This window comes from Lepisosteus oculatus, chromosome 24 (genome assembly GCF_040954835.1).
Source record: "Lepisosteus oculatus isolate fLepOcu1 chromosome 24, fLepOcu1.hap2, whole genome shotgun sequence".
NCBI lineage: Eukaryota > Metazoa > Chordata > Actinopteri > Semionotiformes > Lepisosteidae > Lepisosteus > Lepisosteus oculatus.
The window spans coordinates 3301540-3318464 of NC_090719.1; the positions used below are offsets into that span (position 1 = coordinate 3301540).

General features: G+C 50.0%; 1 protein-coding gene across 3 annotated transcripts in view; it reads right to left on the minus strand.

Moving 5' to 3' along the window:
* fkbp15b (FKBP prolyl isomerase family member 15b) overlaps positions 1–16034 on the minus strand; it is a 28618-nt gene extending 12584 nt beyond the window's left edge. For 2 of the 3 annotated variants that reach the window (XM_069183272.1, XM_069183270.1), the window contains exons 1-13: positions 15774–16034; positions 9255–9361; positions 8282–8360; positions 7769–7838; positions 7197–7271; positions 6183–6281; positions 5873–6022; positions 5495–5563; positions 4725–4868; positions 2913–3055; positions 1590–1638; positions 604–723; positions 43–133 (exon numbers count right to left, since the gene is read on the minus strand). In XM_069183272.1, coding sequence (XP_069039373.1) covers positions 43–133; positions 604–723; positions 1590–1638; positions 2913–3055; positions 4725–4868; positions 5495–5563; positions 5873–6022; positions 6183–6281; positions 7197–7271; positions 7769–7838; positions 8282–8360; positions 9255–9361; positions 15774–15823 — 1246 coding nt within the window. In that variant the 5' untranslated portion in view covers positions 15824–16034. Of the gene's footprint in view, positions 1–42; positions 134–603; positions 724–1589; positions 1639–2912; positions 3056–4724; positions 4869–5494; positions 5564–5872; positions 6023–6182; positions 6282–7196; positions 7272–7768; positions 7839–8281; positions 8361–9254; positions 9362–11470; positions 11533–15773 lie in introns of those variants that run through there. The other variant, XM_069183271.1, reaches the window with a different exon arrangement.
* Positions 16035–16925: the final 891 nt, after the last annotated feature.

Consider the following 16925-nt stretch of genomic DNA (forward strand, 5'->3'; position numbering starts at 1 on the left):
GCAGGCGTGCGACGGTGGGAGGGAGGCCAGGAGCCAGCTCACCTTGCACAGAGGCTGGAGGTCCAGCTGCCATTGCTACAGGCTGTGCTGCAGCGGTACTGGGGTGCTCTTTCACGCGAGACATACTGGGGTCCTTCAAACACAAGGACGATGATGATGATGATGGTTATGTACAGCCACAAGCATTAAAACGAGTGCACCTCTCCGACTACAGTTCCTCACAGGAACTCACAGGGGAGTACACACACACACACACAATCCCAGTGAAACTGGCATGAGCAGCTGCAGACTTAGCCGATAGCAACGTGCTTGAAACACGAATCCACTGGTTTATTAAGTAATAAACGCTATATAACAGCTCATGCCTCTTTTAATGTTTACGGAATCCCCATTAATCCCCAAGTTGTGGTTAAGACACTATTGTCAGGTAAAGAAACACACCTGCAACTCTAGAAGCGTCTAATCTCTCAGCACACTTGCGCAGAGACTTTTGTTGCCATCTCTGATCAGTTAGTTGTTAGAAAAGAAGCTGCTGCTGCTTCGGGTTTTGAAATCACCCACCCGCACTCTCATCAACTCCCCCCCCCAAAAAAAAGCCGTTACCTCCATCTCCGAGTCGCTGGAGTCTGGCTGGGAGGACACTGCCCCCGTGAGGAAGGGCAGCATCGGCTGGCCCATCTTCGCCATGCGGGAGATCAGCTTGGCCTTTGTGGCGTCTGGGTTCTGCGGGCCGGTGTTGGTGGGTCACAGTTTGAGTGGGGGTTAACACAAAGACAACGCTGACGTTGAGCACCGAGGAACTCCAGGCACAGCAAGACCGTAGAGGGCGGCACTGTCTGCTGCACCGTACCTCACCAGAAGCATCACGCCCCACCAGATACTTTGTATTGGGCCAGAAAGTACAGAGGGTTCCCCCAATTTACGCGAGGGTATTTTAAATTTAGCGGTACTTCAACTACGTTTTCCTATTTCAGATAATGGCAAATGCTATAGTTGTGTGCCGCGCGCGCAAGTTTGACCCTACTTACACCCTACAGAGGAGAATGATGGGACGTGCCACCGACTAAATACCTTCAGGACATCAACTTGCGACGCGTACAAAACAAAAACACAGTTCACACAGACATGTACACATAAAAATACAGAAGATATTAGAAAGCATCAGTTATGTTTACTGTAGAGGGAATTTGAGAGAGAAAATGTGAGAGAGAAAGAAATTTTCAACCACAGCATCACCGTGGACCAGCATTTCCAACATGACACTCGTGGCCAAGGGCGTAACCAAGCGGCGCATGTTATTTTGACTCGTGCTACATAATTTAAACGATATAAAATATACTTAAGGGTATAGGGCGTTAGTTTACAAAAAACGGGCATTTTAAACTCACGGAAAACGCGGACCCACTGGACTGCAAGTCCTTTTCAGACATGACAAACCGGGAATAACCTGCAATTAATTTATGGCTATCGAAACTCTAGAACCGATCGGGCACCAGCGTTTCCTGCTTGTGGGAGTTCCAGGTCTGGCTCTGGAGGGGTTTTAGGCGACAGTGGCAGGAATCCTGACACAGGGGGCGGAAGACTCTCACCGTCAGCTGTTCGCTGAGGGAGTTGGACTTGGCGCGCAGCGGCAGATCTCTGCAAGGAGAGAGAGGAAGACAGAGGGGAGTCGTTAACTGAAAAAGGAAATGAACGCGTCTGTAATCTAGCACAGGAGCCCCCCCGCCCAAACTTGAGACCACAGAATCTAAAAAAAAAAATAATGGAATTTTTTCCACAACAATTTCAATTTTCAAATTTTAAGAACAGGTTACAAACGTGAAGGTCCTTTGGCCTGTCTAACTCTTTTGGGTAGGAGCTCACTGGGCTGGAGGATCTCATCTGACCATTTCTTGAAAGAAGTCAGGGTATCGGTTTTTTAACAACATGGCTGGGAACTTTCTCCCACACTCCCACCATGGTGTAGAACTGTTCATCCCTCAAAACCGAAAAAACTGATGGATTCTGGGATCCCTTATCTACAGGCGCTGAAAGGTAGCCATGGTTATGCACCACACCACACAGTGCATTTCAGCACACAACGAAGAGATAGGATAAGATCCCTTTATGGGCCGTGTACAATTTCTTGCATTAGGAATTTGTCTTTGCGCAGACCCCAGCTTGCTCTCCATGAGACACACAGACAGGGAGAGAAGCTGGGGGTCAGAGCGCAGGGTCAGCCATTGTACAGCGCCCCTGGAGCAGCTGGGGTTAAGGGCCTTGCTCAGGGGCCCAACGGAATAGGATTCCACTCCTCCACCCAACTACTACCTGCCAAATGAATCTAGATGGGGCAAATGGCCTCCTCTCATTTGTAACTGTTCTTAAGTCCCCCTCCCTCAGAGCGCAGGGTCAGCCATTTATATGGCACCCCTGGAGCAGCTGGGGTGAAGGGCCTTGCTCAGGGGCCCAACGGAGTAGGATTCCTCTGCCGGCCGCGGGATTTGAACCGGCAACCTTCCAGCCACAGGCGCAGATCCTGAGCCACAGAGCCACCCCTCCACTTACAGCCTTGTGATAGATACCGCACAACCAAGATGAAAAAGCTTCAGACACACACACAGGCCATTAATAACATGGTCCGGGTGTGTCTAACCTATTCCAATGCTCAGGAATGATTTAACAGATCAAAATACACAGTAAAGCAATTCTGGCAGTTTTAGGTTTTTAGGTCAGTAACAGAGACCAACCCCTGGTGTGAAATATTGCATTTTTGTTATTTTATGTAGTTAACAATAATTGAAAATAACGGAAATCCAACTTCCTTCGTACTTCTTTGGCACAATCTGTCCAAGAAACCGCAGCTCAAAAAGCCCATAAAGAGATCAAACATCTATACATGCAGAGTTTTTAACCAGGCAGCCGTCTCCTACCCAGGCTTGGGCGGGGTCGAGGCGAGGGGCTGCAGGTGGGTTTCGGGGCCCAGGCTATCCACGCTGGGGGCGGGCGAAGGGGCCGCCGAGTCCCGTGACCCCGCACCGAGCCGGTCAGTCCCGCTGTCCTTCGCGAACTTCACCTGCGGCGAAACGCAATCCGAAACGAGTCGGTCGTCACGCCGGGGGGGGGGGGGAAAATACCAACCCAACAGATTTCCATTTCGCGGATCAAAAGAACGAAAACGAATCTGCTGGGAACTTCCAGAACGTTCCATATCTTCCGCAGCCAGCAGCCCCATCACCCTGCTGCTCCCCCACTGGCTGCCCACTGAAGCTCAGCAGGTACACAACCCCATCTGAGTGGACTGCCTTGCTCAAGGGTACAGCAGGACTGCTCCACCCACAACCCTCCTGTTATAACATTATTATTATTATTTGCTTACACTTATATAGCGCTTTTCTGGACACTCCACTCAAAGCGCTTTACAGGTAATGGGGAATCCCACTACCACCACCAGTGTGCAGCCCCACCTGGATGATGCGACGGCAGCCATAGTGCGCCAGAACGCTCACCACACACCAGCTCTCAGTGGGGAGGAGAGCAGAGTGATGGAGCCAGTTCAAAGATGGGGATTATTAGGAGGCCATGATTGGTAAGGGCCAATTGGAAATTTGGCCAGGACGCCAGGGTAACACCCCTACTCTTTTCGAGAAACGCCCTGGGATTTTTAATGACCACAGAGAGTCAGGACCTCGGTTTTACGTCTCATCCGAAGCACGGTGCCTGTTTACAGTATAGTGTCCCCGTCACTATACTGGGGCATTAGGACCCACATGGACTGCAGGGTGAGCGCCCCCTGCTGGCCCCACGAACACCTCTTCCAGCAGCAACCTCAGTTTTTCCCAGGAGGTCTCCCATCCAGGTACTGGCCAGGTTCACTGACAGCTGAGCCCTGACCAACACTGCACACTTGCAGCCCCAGACTCAAGCCAGAGTGCAGGGCATCAGCCTCTTCCGGTAGGATAGAGCAATGGAGCCCAAGAGTCTAACTCATTGGAGCCAGGGAGCTGCCTCAATCAAACATTATTTTCTTGTCTCAAGCCAGCGGCCACACCAACCTGCAACTCACAGCTGGCAGCCCCACTGGAGCTCAGCAGGTGTGAGCCTGGCCAGTACCTGGATGGGAGACCTCCTGGGAAAAGGTTGCTGCTGGAAGAGGTGTTAGTGGGGCCAGTAGGGGGCGCTCCCCCTGCAGTCTGTGTGGGTCCTACTGCCCCAGTATAGTGACAGGAACACTATACTATAAAAAGGCACAGTCCTTGAGACGTAAAACCGAGGTCCAGACTCTCTGTGGTCATTAAAAATCCCAGGATGTCTCTTGAAAAGAGTAGGGGTGTTACCCTGGCATCCTGGCCAAATTTCCCCCTGGCCTTTAACAATCATGGCCTAATAATCCTAATAATCCCCACCTCTGAACCAGCTCCATCACTCTGCTCTCCTCCCCACTGAGCGCTGGTGTGTGGTGAGCATTCTGGCGCACTCTGGCTGCTGTCACATCATCCAGGTATCCAGGTGGGGCTGCATATTGGTGCTAGCAGTGGGATTCCCCATGACCTGTAAAGCGCTTTGAGTGGTGTGTCCAGAAAAGCACTATATAAGTGCAAAGAATTATTATTATATTATTTTCAGGCATTGTGTATCTCAGCTGGGCAGGTACTGTACAGGAGGGCCTAGTTATTGCAGTTCAAACTGACTCAGGTGCTTCCACTCGTAATTAGACACTGGTACCGAAAGAGTCCCGGTCCTACCCTGCGGATCTCGGTCTCAAAGACGAGGGTGCTGTCCGCAGGAATCCTGCTCGGGATGCCCTGGGCACCGTACGCCAGGCTGGGCGGCACACACAGAAGACGGCGTCCTCCCTTCTTCATCCCAACCATTCCTTCTTCCCAGCCCTGGGGCAGACACCATCCGGACAGAGGGCAGGAGAAAAAGAGGGGATGAGACAGGGGAAGCAGAGTGAGGTTCCCTCAGCCACTTTCAAAAGGTTTTAAATGTGGAAAACTAATACGCAGTCTTGATATCTAGGCTGTTTATTCCAATACAGCTGAAGAGTTACAATCTTTTATCCCTTTTCTCCACATGACAGCACACAATTACTAATCACAGCGCCCAGGCAGAGCTTCTGAGTTAACTGGAGCCAGTCTGCGCTTATCTCGCCAATCATCTCTTAATCGGGCCTTTTAAGAACAAGAACTTCATCATTTTAGACCTCAAGGAGTGATAGAGACTCATCAAGGCCAGGAGTATCACTCTCTCTCATCTTGATGACCTTTCCAAGGGCCAGGAGTATCACTCTCTCTCACCTTGATGACCTCCCCAAGGGCCAGGAGTATCACTCTCTCCCACCTTGATGACCTCCCCAAGGGCCAGGAGTATCACTCTCTCTCCCCTTGAGGACCTTTCCAAGGGCCAGGAGTATCACTCTCTCTCCCCTTGATGACCTCCCCAAGGGCCAGGAGTATCACTCTCTCTCCCCTTGATGACCTCCCCAAGGGCCAGGAGTATCACTCACTCTCACCTTGATGACCTTTCCAGCCCCCAGCTTCAGACGCAGCAGCTTGTCCTTGTTCACGTTGGAGTCGAACACCTACAGGGGCACAGGGACCAGTCAGCGCACTTCAGCCCTCACCGCACTCAAGACCATCGGCATCGCGCAGCACACTCAAATTCACCACCGCTTGGTGAGCTGAAAAGGCTGTCCAGGAAGCTTTCGTTGTGCCAATTTAAGAGTCCCCACAGGTCAACAGAGCTGTGAAAGATGCTACCTTTCCACAGAACTATTTAAGACGCAGACTATGTTATTAAGCTCAGTGACGAGCCTTAGAGAGGGCTTTCAGGAACCCACAGCACGATTGTTTTGCGTGGCACTTTCTGCGAGTCTCCGTGTTGGTCATACCTGCCCGATGGCGTGGTTCTGCAGCAGCCAGCCCGTGTACGCCACTTCCAGAGAGTCCCCCGTCTCCACAGCCTGCCCCTCCCCCAGCACCAGGTCCTGTATCACCACAGCATCCAGAGAGGGGGCGCTGTTTCCCTTGGCCACACACACCTACAGAGAGAAACGAAGCTCGGATACCGCCGGCAGCGTTAACTTCAGACTGCGTCTTCAGACTGACCTTGCACTTCCTCTCCTCACCTCTTTCCTTCCTTTCCTACCATTCTCCATCTCTCTTTCGCCCCTACGTCCTGCCTCTTTCCCCATCTCTCACCTCCTTACAGAAGTCCATCGCTGCCTTCTCCGACTCAAACATCACCGACCAGTTCTGCCGCTGGTCATCGTAAAAAGACCCATAATTACCAGGATGCACCTGTGAAAGAGAGGAAAGCATTGGGCTTTGTACAGCGTCGTACTACTGTTGTTGATTTTCAACCACATCATCAAGATGAGAGTGTGTCTAACAGCCAATATGCTCTTCCTGGTTAACCTTTCACTAAGCAGAGATCCCATAATCCCTCTAGGATTTATATTTCAGAACATTTCCAGTGCAATGTTGCTCCTCACTGTTTTTCACCTCGTGTTAGACTACGCAACCTGCCAACTGGCAATTTTTTCTCCTTTTGCCAGCACCTGTATCGCCCTATAACTCACGTCTGGCAGCCCCACTGAAGCTCAGCAGGTGTGAGCCTGGCCAGTACCTGGATGGGAGACCTCCTGGGAAAGCTAAGGTTGCTGCTGGAAGAGGTGTTAGTGGGGCCAATGGTCTGTGTGGGTCCTAATGTCCCAATATATTGAGGGTGACGTTCCACTGTAAAAAAGGCTCCGCACTTCAGATGAGATGTAAAACCAAGATCCTGACTCTCTTTTGTCATTAACAATCCCAGGGCATTTCTCAAAAAGAGTAGGGGTGTCCTGGCCAAATTTCCCATTGGCCTTTACCAGTCATGGCCTCCTAATAACCCCCATCTCTGAACTGGCTCCATCACTCTGCTCTCCTCCCCACTGAGAGCTGGTGTGTGGGGAGCGGACTGGCGCATCATCCAGGTGGGGCTGCACACTGGTGGCGGTAGTGGGATTCCCCATGACCTGTAAAGCACTTTGAGTGGAGTGTCCAGAAAAAGCACTGTATCATTCTTACTCTTATTTTTCTTAGTATTATTAAGAATATTCCTAAACCATGAACCCATGGCTGCAGCTATAGGTCTGCTACTGTAACGGACACCCCACCTCCATTCGACAGGGCACACACACGCACACACGAACTCCCTCACACCCCAACTCTCACCGTGAGCGTGAAACCGGGATGGATCCTGGCCGAGGTCACTTGTTTTTGCTGGCTGGCGTACAGCAGGATCTTATACTTGCAGGAGCACAGGGAGAGAGAGAGAGAGAGTCATGCGAGTCATTTACTCAGCCAAGGGCAGCCCAGACATCACAGGCCACACCTTACACTGTACAAGAAGCAGACTGGGTTAGAAGATGAGAAAGGTCACAAGTGACAACAGCCCTTTTGAAAGCTGTTAAATAATTCAAAGATCTCCTCTAGTCGTTCATCGAGAGATTCGAGGGCATTGCTGCTCAGCTAGTCAGCGACTGACACAGCACTTAAACCTGGTTTATACTGTAAGGGAGGGTGAACTCCTCCACATGCTTTGCAATCAAGCTCTGCTTCTGCTTATACTGATGAACAATCAGATAGCTCTGTTGCAGGGAATCATTAAACAGCTCCAAACATTACACAAACGCTGGTGCTCACTCCTTGAACTCAAACTACAGGGGGGCGTTTGGGGGACACCCTGGCTGCCGAAGAAGCGAGCCAGTCCTGAACACCAGTCCAGGGCCGCAGGCTCCCCTTACCTCTCGGCTCGCGTGATTTCCCAGCACTGCAGCTCCCAGCTTCCCCTGTTTCACGTACTGCCCGGTCACACTGCCCACACAGACAGACGGAGAAGCAGACCGGTCAGCTAGGGAGCAAACCAACACCTGTCCCAAGCAAAGTTACGAATGCACCCCACCCCACTAAGGCAAATTTAGCCAAACAGAGAAAAACAGCCTTTACATTAGCAATTTATACAGATGCTCTACAGATTTATAAGGCTAAAGTAGCAGTCAGGCGATTGGTTAATCTGAAGAGAACTGCATTTCTCCTGGACCTCAACTACATCTAATATCCCCCACAAGAGAAGACATTTGAAGGTCTTTCCAGTGTTTTGAGATTCTACAGTTGTTATAATAATATTATTACAATATTGAAATAAAGCCATTATAAAAGCCAAGCATTTCTTGTCCTGGGTTAAATGATCCTATCTAGCAATTGCACAGAGAGATGGCGACATAGCATGACCTTCACAGTTTTTGATTGGCACTCACTAGCGGAAGGCAAGCACGGCGGTAGCCAATAAGACGGCTGGAGCTTCCGGGGGAGGGGCGGGCTTTTGAGAGGGCGGGCCTTCAAAAACGAGACAGAACCGGAAAAGAGTTTAAGGGGCAGAAGTGAAGTCAGGATGCTTGAAAAGACAGATAGTAAAAAAAAAAACAAGATCTCTTTCAAAAGTATTTCAGGGACGGGGCCGTCTTAGGTGTGGCATTTGTCTCCAGAGGCGAAATATTTGGCAACCACCACAGGAAATGTAAACCCTTGCACAAAATATAGTTTTAATAAAAGCACATATCACCATTCCATTGTTTTTCCATGCTACAAATCACAGGCATTTTTCCCCAAAATGGATGGGCCTTTTGCACATGGCGAGAACAAGGCTTCTTGATGCCCATTTATAAATCTATAAAACAGGTGGATCTGTAGATTAATGAAGGAATCACGAAAGAAAGTGTGCTTTGTGCAGAGATAAAGTCACAGATGGGGTGGATGGGAATGAGATGGCAGGTTGAGTGTACTCAAACCTCCAGAAGTATCATTGGTGGTGGAAGTGGGATTCCCTTTTACTTTAAGGTGCTTTGAGGAGAGTGTCCAAAAGTGCTCTATCAGTGTAAGGAATTATCATTATTATTTTCACCTGGGCAGTGGAAGGAAATTGGAGAGCCCGATGAAAGCACATGGAAAACACAAATCTAACCCAGACCGCAGTTTTAGGGAAAACATCCCTTCAAATTGATACCTGTAACACTTGTATGCTGGCAGGCAGGGGCCACATCAGGTTACTGGTGATGTTACGCCACCTTGACATCACTGGCCCAGTGCCGGACTGACCAATCAGAGACCAGCATTCTCTCCACACACAGTATATGTGTTGCCGAGAAACATTTAGAGCCTTCAGCATGTAGGGGACGAGAGTTGATTAAAGAAGTGTTTATCCCATGAGAGAGCTCAGCCTCTTCCTCTTACCTGCATGAGCAGAAGCTTTCTTGGGCTGCTTAGGGGCTGTATACTGGAAAGATTCATTGCCCCGAATGGCTGCCTGGTCCATTCCGAACAGAGAGGCCAGCTTAGCCCTGAAATCACACAGACACACAGTTTTAAAAGTCAAAGGATCACTACTCCTCTCTTCTGGAACAGCAAAGCTAGGAAGAAGCTGTTAGAGTCTGGTGGAGCTGGCCCGTACACTGGGATATCTTTTCCCAGATGGTAGGAGGGCAAAGAGGTTATGGGAGGGATCATCTACTATACTGGAGCCCCTGGGTGTGCAGCATTTGTGAGAGGTGACAGAAATGGAAGGGAGGGTGCAAAATGGAGCTGATTTGGTCTTTACAGTATTTATGCATATGGAAAAAGCTCACGTGCCCCAGACTCTGCAGAGGAGAGACCAGCCTACAGCAGGACTCAGATCGTCACTACGACATCGCTGGCCTCCATGCACGGGAAAGGCTAAAAGGTCAAGAAATGGTTAAGGCAGAGACTGCAATGGGGTGGCAGTCAATTTGAGAGAGGTCTGCATTCAACTCCGAAACTGCACGCTGGTGCGTCGAATCAATCCGTCTCCCGTCCTAAATGGCAGCGTGGCACAGAGATAATCCCGCCATTGTTTTTGTGCTCGGCTGATAATGACTAGCGCCCCTTGTCCAAAAGTAATCTAATTTCCCCAAAAATGCACAGAATGCAATTAAAAGGAATGAATGGGGGAAAGAGACCGACCTTGTGGTGTACGCAGTTGATCTCTAGGGACAAAAAAAAACTGTTTTAGGCTCAACAGTTCTCTAAATAGGCAGAAATCTGAGTGGGTGTTCATGTATATGAAAAAGCAGAGATATTTTCTCTTTCCTCCTGCAGAGAGGGCAGGGTTCCAATGCAGTTGTAAAACCTTATGCTTTGCGGTTATAGCGCTGTAATAAATCTTTGCCTTTTAAACCACAGCCTGGTTAACATAACACATAACCTAACCACAATATAGCTTAAAATGTAATTTCTCCACCTCTGAATTGATTAAGTAATAAGGATAATCCAGTGCTGCAGCTGATATCAGGACTAACAATATTGTGAGAGGCTTCAATACACTCTTGAGTTTCCAGACTAATCTGCTGCATCTTTAATGTCACTCAGCAACAAAGGACTAATATTTAACCGTTATCTCACCCGTACTGTTACCTTACAATGAACCAGGTAACGATCAGCAGTAACCACATCTTACAATGTACCTGGATGCACGAAAACACACATCATATGGGAACATGTAGCAAAACTGAAGTCATCCATGACAATGAACGTATTAAGCTGTCTCTCATGGGTTACCAAATTAAGATGGACCGAGCGCTTTTGTTAATTCCCAAATGAAGAGCACATAGATGTCGAAACGGGGGCGTGCATTTTGGCTTATGGAAATTGTTCTCGTAACCACTGTGCCAAATAATGTCTGCAACGCTCTTACCAATTTGGGGATTTACCGAAGCGGCTAAGATTACTGATTAGTTCCTGCGCCAGACAAGTCTTCCAGATCCACGGTCGGAACGCAGAGAAAAAAAAAAATAAGTGCGATCCAAAAATGAAACCCAAAACTTACAATAATCCTCAAATATAATCGAAGGGAGGGAGAAGAAGAAATCCGACTCGCAGTCGGTGCCTTCCCAGACACTGACGGTCACACAATCCGCAAGAGTTACACCCCACCGCCAATAAAAAAAATCAATAGCAGTTTGGCGCTATACAAGGCTATGTAGGGCACTGCACAGGAATGACTACAACAGCCACATAATTTAACAGAGCCAAATAGTTCATGCCAAACTTACAAAGGTGTTCACTTTGCTCGCCTTCCCTACAGAAACAACAAGCAAGATGTTTTCTCTTTCGTTTTGATTGCGCATAGACTCTCGGAACCGAAGCTCGGACACCGACACCGTGCCCTTCAAGAGACGCAGCCTGGCCGGCGGACAGGCCTCTCGAGAGCGCACGGTTACTCACGGGTCACTCGTCCGGCGAGCAGAACCGAACCAGGACTGCCCCCACGCGGCTCGACGCGGCACAAAACCCATCTCCGGGGGCTTTTGATGGCTCCTGCCCTGCGGCCGGCAGATCCCCCCCCAGAGCGACCGGTCACACGCTGGCCTCCACGTCCACCGCCTGCTCTGGGTCCCTCACCAACGGAAAGGTGGAGCAGGCTGGATACTGACCCTTGGACCTCCTGCCACAGGTAGTCATTGTCCCACACCGCTGACATGACGGCTTCCCAGCTGGTCCCACACCAACTCCTCCGTCTGGTGGGGAAGGCAGGGGCAGTGACGAGGGAGGACAGCTGCTCCTGGGGGAGTCTCTCTCCTGTCTCTGGTTCCCCGGCTCTCTCTCTCTCCCTCTGGGCCACTGAGCGCTCCCAGATCGCACCCGCGTGACACTTTCAGCACCAAAACTCAAAGAACACAGGGCCGGCCGCGAGCAAACCACAGGACAGGCAGGACGACCCCCCACACCCCCACCCAACCCCGCCCCTGCTGAATCTCAGCTCTGCTTCTCTTTTCGAGACGGGAGACAGACTGCAGACCTGCAAGCCCCAGCAAGAGCAGGAGCACAAGGGACCCTCTGCCTTAGCTGGGAACATGTGAGTGGAATTAGCAGGCTGGGGCCCCTCCCTCCCTGACCGACAGCGAGAGCCCCATCCCTGGCAGCCTGCCTTCACGGACAAGAACACACTTTAAGGGTCCTATACAATTTCTTGCATTAGGAATCTGTCTTTTCACAGACCCCAGCTTGCTCTCCCTGAGACACACAGACAGGGAGAGAAGCTGGGGGTCAGAGCGCAGGGTCAGCCATTTTTAAACGGCGCCCCTGGAGCAGCTGGGGTGAAGGGCCGTGCTCAGGGGCCCAGCGGAGTAGGATTCCTCTGCCAACCGCGGGATACGAACCGGCAACCTTCCAGCCACAGGCGCAGATCCTGAGCCACAGAGCCACTACACCGCCCGTTGAATAGACTAGGACAATAGACTACAGCAAAAAAAAAGGACAATCAAGCTAGAGGATTGAGCAAAGCTTTCTCCCTTCCTTGACTGCTTTGAGGACAGTCCAGTACTTTTCCAGCAGCTACTGTATATCACCCTGCAGCTCACACCTGGCAGCCCCACTGGAGCTCAGCAGGTGGGAGCCTGGCCAGTACCTGGATAGGAGACCTCCTGGGAAAGCTAAGGCCGCTGCTGGAAGAGGTGTTAGTCGGGCCAGCAGGGGGCGCTCACCCTGCGGTCTGTGTGTGTCCTAGTGCCTCAGTATAGGGATGGGAACACTACACCGTAAAAGGACACTGTCCTTTGGATGAGACGTAAAACCAAGATCCTGACTCTCTGTGGTCACTAAAAATCCCAGGGCACTTATAGAAAAGAGTAGGGATGTTACTTGGGTGTCCCAGCCAAATTCCCACTGATCTTTACCAATCACGTCCTCCTAATCATCCCCATCTCTGAACTGGCTCCATCACTCTGCTCTCCTCCCCACTGAGAGCTGGTGTGGGGGGAGCGGACTGGTGCATCATCCAGGTGGGGCTGCACATTGGTGGCGGTAGTGGGATTCCCCATTACCTGTAAAGCACTTTGAGTGGGGTGTCCAGAAAAGTGCTATATAAGTGTAAGGAATTATTATTATTACAGGCCTCCTGTCTCAAGTGCTTACTGGCTGTGCTCCGTACTGAAAGGGTTGGCACAGTGGCCCAGGGGCATCGGATGGGGGTTGGCCAGTGGTGGGCAATGAGTTATGTTCCCCTCTGCCTGAAAAGGCATCCACAAAGACCACGCCCATACAGTGCCATCAGAACTCACACCAGGGCCCGGAGTTCAATGGGATGCTTTAAACAACAGAAGACCAGCAGACTCGGGGGACTGATTTGCCCCTAACCAGCAACTCTGCTTATCCTTGCCCACTTCTTAGGACTCCCAGTGACTGGAACGGGACAGTCCCGTTCCGAATCTAGAGTCTGTCTGCAGGCTTTCCGGTTCTCTTTAAAACAGCAGGACATGGGACCTCGTTATTAATACTAATTAACACGTATTTAGTGCTTTTCTAGACACGCCAGAGTACACCAGTCCGCTCCCCACACACCTCACACAGAGCAGAGTGATGGAGCCAGTTCAGAGATGGGGGTTATTAGGAGGCCGTGATTGGTAAAGACCAGGGGGAAATTTGGTCAGGACACCGGGGTAACACCCCTACTCTTTATGAGAAGCGCCCTGGGATTTTTAACGACCACAGAGAGTCAGGACCTCGGTTTTACGTCTCACCCGAAGGACGGCACGTTTTTACAGCATAGCGTTCCCGTTCGCTACACTTAGGCATTAGGACCCACACTGACCACAAGGTGAGCGCCCCCTGCTGGCCCCACTAACACCTCTTCCAGCAGCAACCTTAGTTTTTCCCAGGAGGTCTCCCATCCAGGTACTGACCAGACTCACACCTGCTGAGCTTCAGCGGTGAACTGCAGGGTGATACGGGCTGCTGGCTATAAATCAAGCCAACAAAGATCTGATTAAGCTTTTTCAGAGCCAAGTGGGAACTGAAGTCTACAGAGACGGAACTAGACTGCTCTGTTGTGGTTATCTAGCAAGCCAGGCACACTTCGATCCCGTGGCGCTAGTGTGATTTGTAAAGGGCCAGTACGTGTTCAGCTCTCCACTCGGAGCTAAGAAGCCGTCACAGGGTCTAGTGTCTCCTTCGTGGGAGCCTTACCACGGGTAGAAAAGTGACAGACAAGATCCATCTAGCTCATTTTCGTTGTGATGGAATCGATACCCGTTAGGAGTTAACAATAAGGGCCTCAAGAACTGTTTGGTACAGTCCGAGCGGGCGGAGGTTCCTTCAGGTGTATCCTACGCGTGATTAACACACAAGGGAATAGGGCCTTAGGGCGACCTAACTTTCTGACCTTGTTCACAGCTCATCTGGTAAGAAACTACTACTGACCCATCAGAAATGTGCCGGTTTTGTTTGGGGGAAAATTTGCAATCATCTTTTAGAATAAAAGCCCGTTGCTGCTCTTAGGAAAGCGGGTGAGAGTCGGGGGTTCACCTGTTAACTTCGTTACCTCTGTCCTCCTCTCTTCCGCGCAATAAAGTATCCAATGAACTCACGATGCTTCGTTTTTAATTGAGGCGGCGCTCTCTGTAAACACGGACGTGCACAACAACGCCAATGAAAATCAAGCCACTAGCTCGGGACTTTACAGTAGAAAAAGTTGCATTGCTCACGTCATGCGCCAACAACAGAACCCGGATCCAACACTTCACATCCAACATCTTCAAATACGCCGAGCGCCCAGAAAGCACCAGTTCCTCCTGGATTCGTTTAGGCGGTGCGATGCGCCAACTTTAATCTGCGCTGCAATTAGTTGAGAAGCAACGTCCAGACGCTCCCCTCTTGCCTTCAGTGGAAGCCCCTTTCGGCTTTGAATCGGAGACAGGCCTGCCAGTCAAAGGCTCCCCCCCGCCTCCGTGATTAAAGAGCCTTCTGGATGGAATAGAGACCATCTTCGCCTGCCGCTGCAAACTAATGGGAAATTAAACGGGGCCAGTCCGGCAGCGCCCTAATGAACCTGGGAACGGTGATCGCTCTTAATGCATTAAACACGCAGCGCAGAGGGACGGGCGGGTACTTTCAACACCACACTCTCCGAGAGGGAAAAAAAAAATCACTTTATACAGAAACATTTGAGCGGCCAGCAGACACCGGGCTGCTCTCTGCCTGCCTGCGCCGACTCGAACCAGATCCGTCCGCGCAGGTCTCCACTCCGCGAGCGACTCTGAAACCTGTGGCGTGTCAAAGTGATTTTTGAATCCTCTGCAATACAAGAACTGAAATATAGTGACTTGAGGAAGTTGTGCACGAAAGGAACAGCGGATCGTCTTTCGATCGCATGAGGAAGAATTCGCGCCCCCCCGCCCAGGACCCTCCACATTTCCATAATCGGGTTTAAAAACCCGATCCCCCCCCAACACGCAAATCCCGGGGAGATGCAAGTGAAGTCACAGCGCCCTGAACCCAGTCCAGGCTCACCGGCACCTTTCAAACAGGAACTGCTTGGGCGAGAAACTCCACGCCGGCTCTGTGAACAGGCTCCTCTGCACAGGTGTCAGCTATACCGCTGCTCAAACACAGGAACTTCATTCAAAACGTAACCGCGACGGACAGAAACGAATGGAGGATAGACTCGTGTCTTGCTTTGTTTTTTTTAAAGCATTGCGTCCTGCGGTATACATACCCGAGCTGACCGTCTTCAATAAATGATGCACTTTCCAGTGCTCTATGCGTCGTATATTTAATCCTGCACTTTGGAGAGCGCACACAATTAAGAAGAAGAAAAAAAGGAATACTTTTGTTTCAGTAAATTCTCTATTTAGACGCAGCTACCCAGTTTCGTGTAACTACCGGGGAAATTGTGGAAACCAATGCATATTGCTGAAATGATTTAAAAAAAAAAGAATCAGGTCCCGTTCAATTACTCACCCGCCCGTGGGAGACAGAAAATCCCCGTCGTCGTCTTCCCCCCCGAACATGTCGCCCACTGACGTGATTTTTTCCCCTGGGATGACAGACACACGGGCCCCACCAGGTGCTCACCGCCTCTAGATTGTCGGCTGCCCTTTCGTCGGCAACCTGTCTGCTCCTCCCTCAACCTACAGCCCCCCCAAAAAGTTCAATCGCACCGGGGCGCAGACATACCTATAACTCCCACTTCCCTGTTGCTGGAAAGAAATCAGCTGACTCGGTCATCTGATGTCGCAAAACAGACCCAGCCACCACGCCCCCTCAGCCGTAAAGCGCAGCGCAAAGGGGCGCCCTGCTTTACGGCAATCTGTAGTTCTAAAGTCGGCTCGGCTCAGCTTCCTTTCTGCTAGATCACGGTCGTTCACTAACATCTCCACGACAATAACAACGCCTAATATAAACTTTATCAATGTCTGTTATCAGATTGGGGGAACTACGAATGAGGTCAACAGAGACTCGGAGTGCCAAATTTCTATTTATTTCTTAGCACCCGGTGTATTTAGGAAACCCGGTGGTCGTCTGTTTCAAATCCCTGACTGCAGAACTAAAGGTTAATACGTTGCCGTACGTCTACATATTTGGTGGGTTAATTTAGAAATAACACATCAAAGACCCCTGCCTGTTTCTACGAACAGCACAGAAGGCAAAGTTACGCTGGATGCTTAGAGTCTTGACTTTCACTGGGTTTTGGTACACGCACGCAGTATTGAGTCAAGTGGCATTTCTCTTGATCATTAATAAAACATTTTTAAATATGCCTTTGACTCCATTGTTTTTTGTTACAACGAAATACGGAAATATTGAAAAGCAAAACTGGAATCGACTATTGGTGGAAGTAAAACACCAAAGAAATGTTTATTAAAGCTACAGAAATGTAGCGCCTGGAATAGTTTAGATCCGGCAAAAGTTTTACGGATGTATTTTTCGTGCCTGGGGGTCTAGTTCTGTTTTAGCTTTAGTTCTTAATTATGCATGAACAATTGTATGTATACTATTAAGATTAGTTAATAATTAATCCCAGACTTTGCTCATATATTATCATCATCGTCATTATTATTATTGATGATAATAATAATTTCCTTCTTCTCTTTTTCAGCATGGAATAAACCT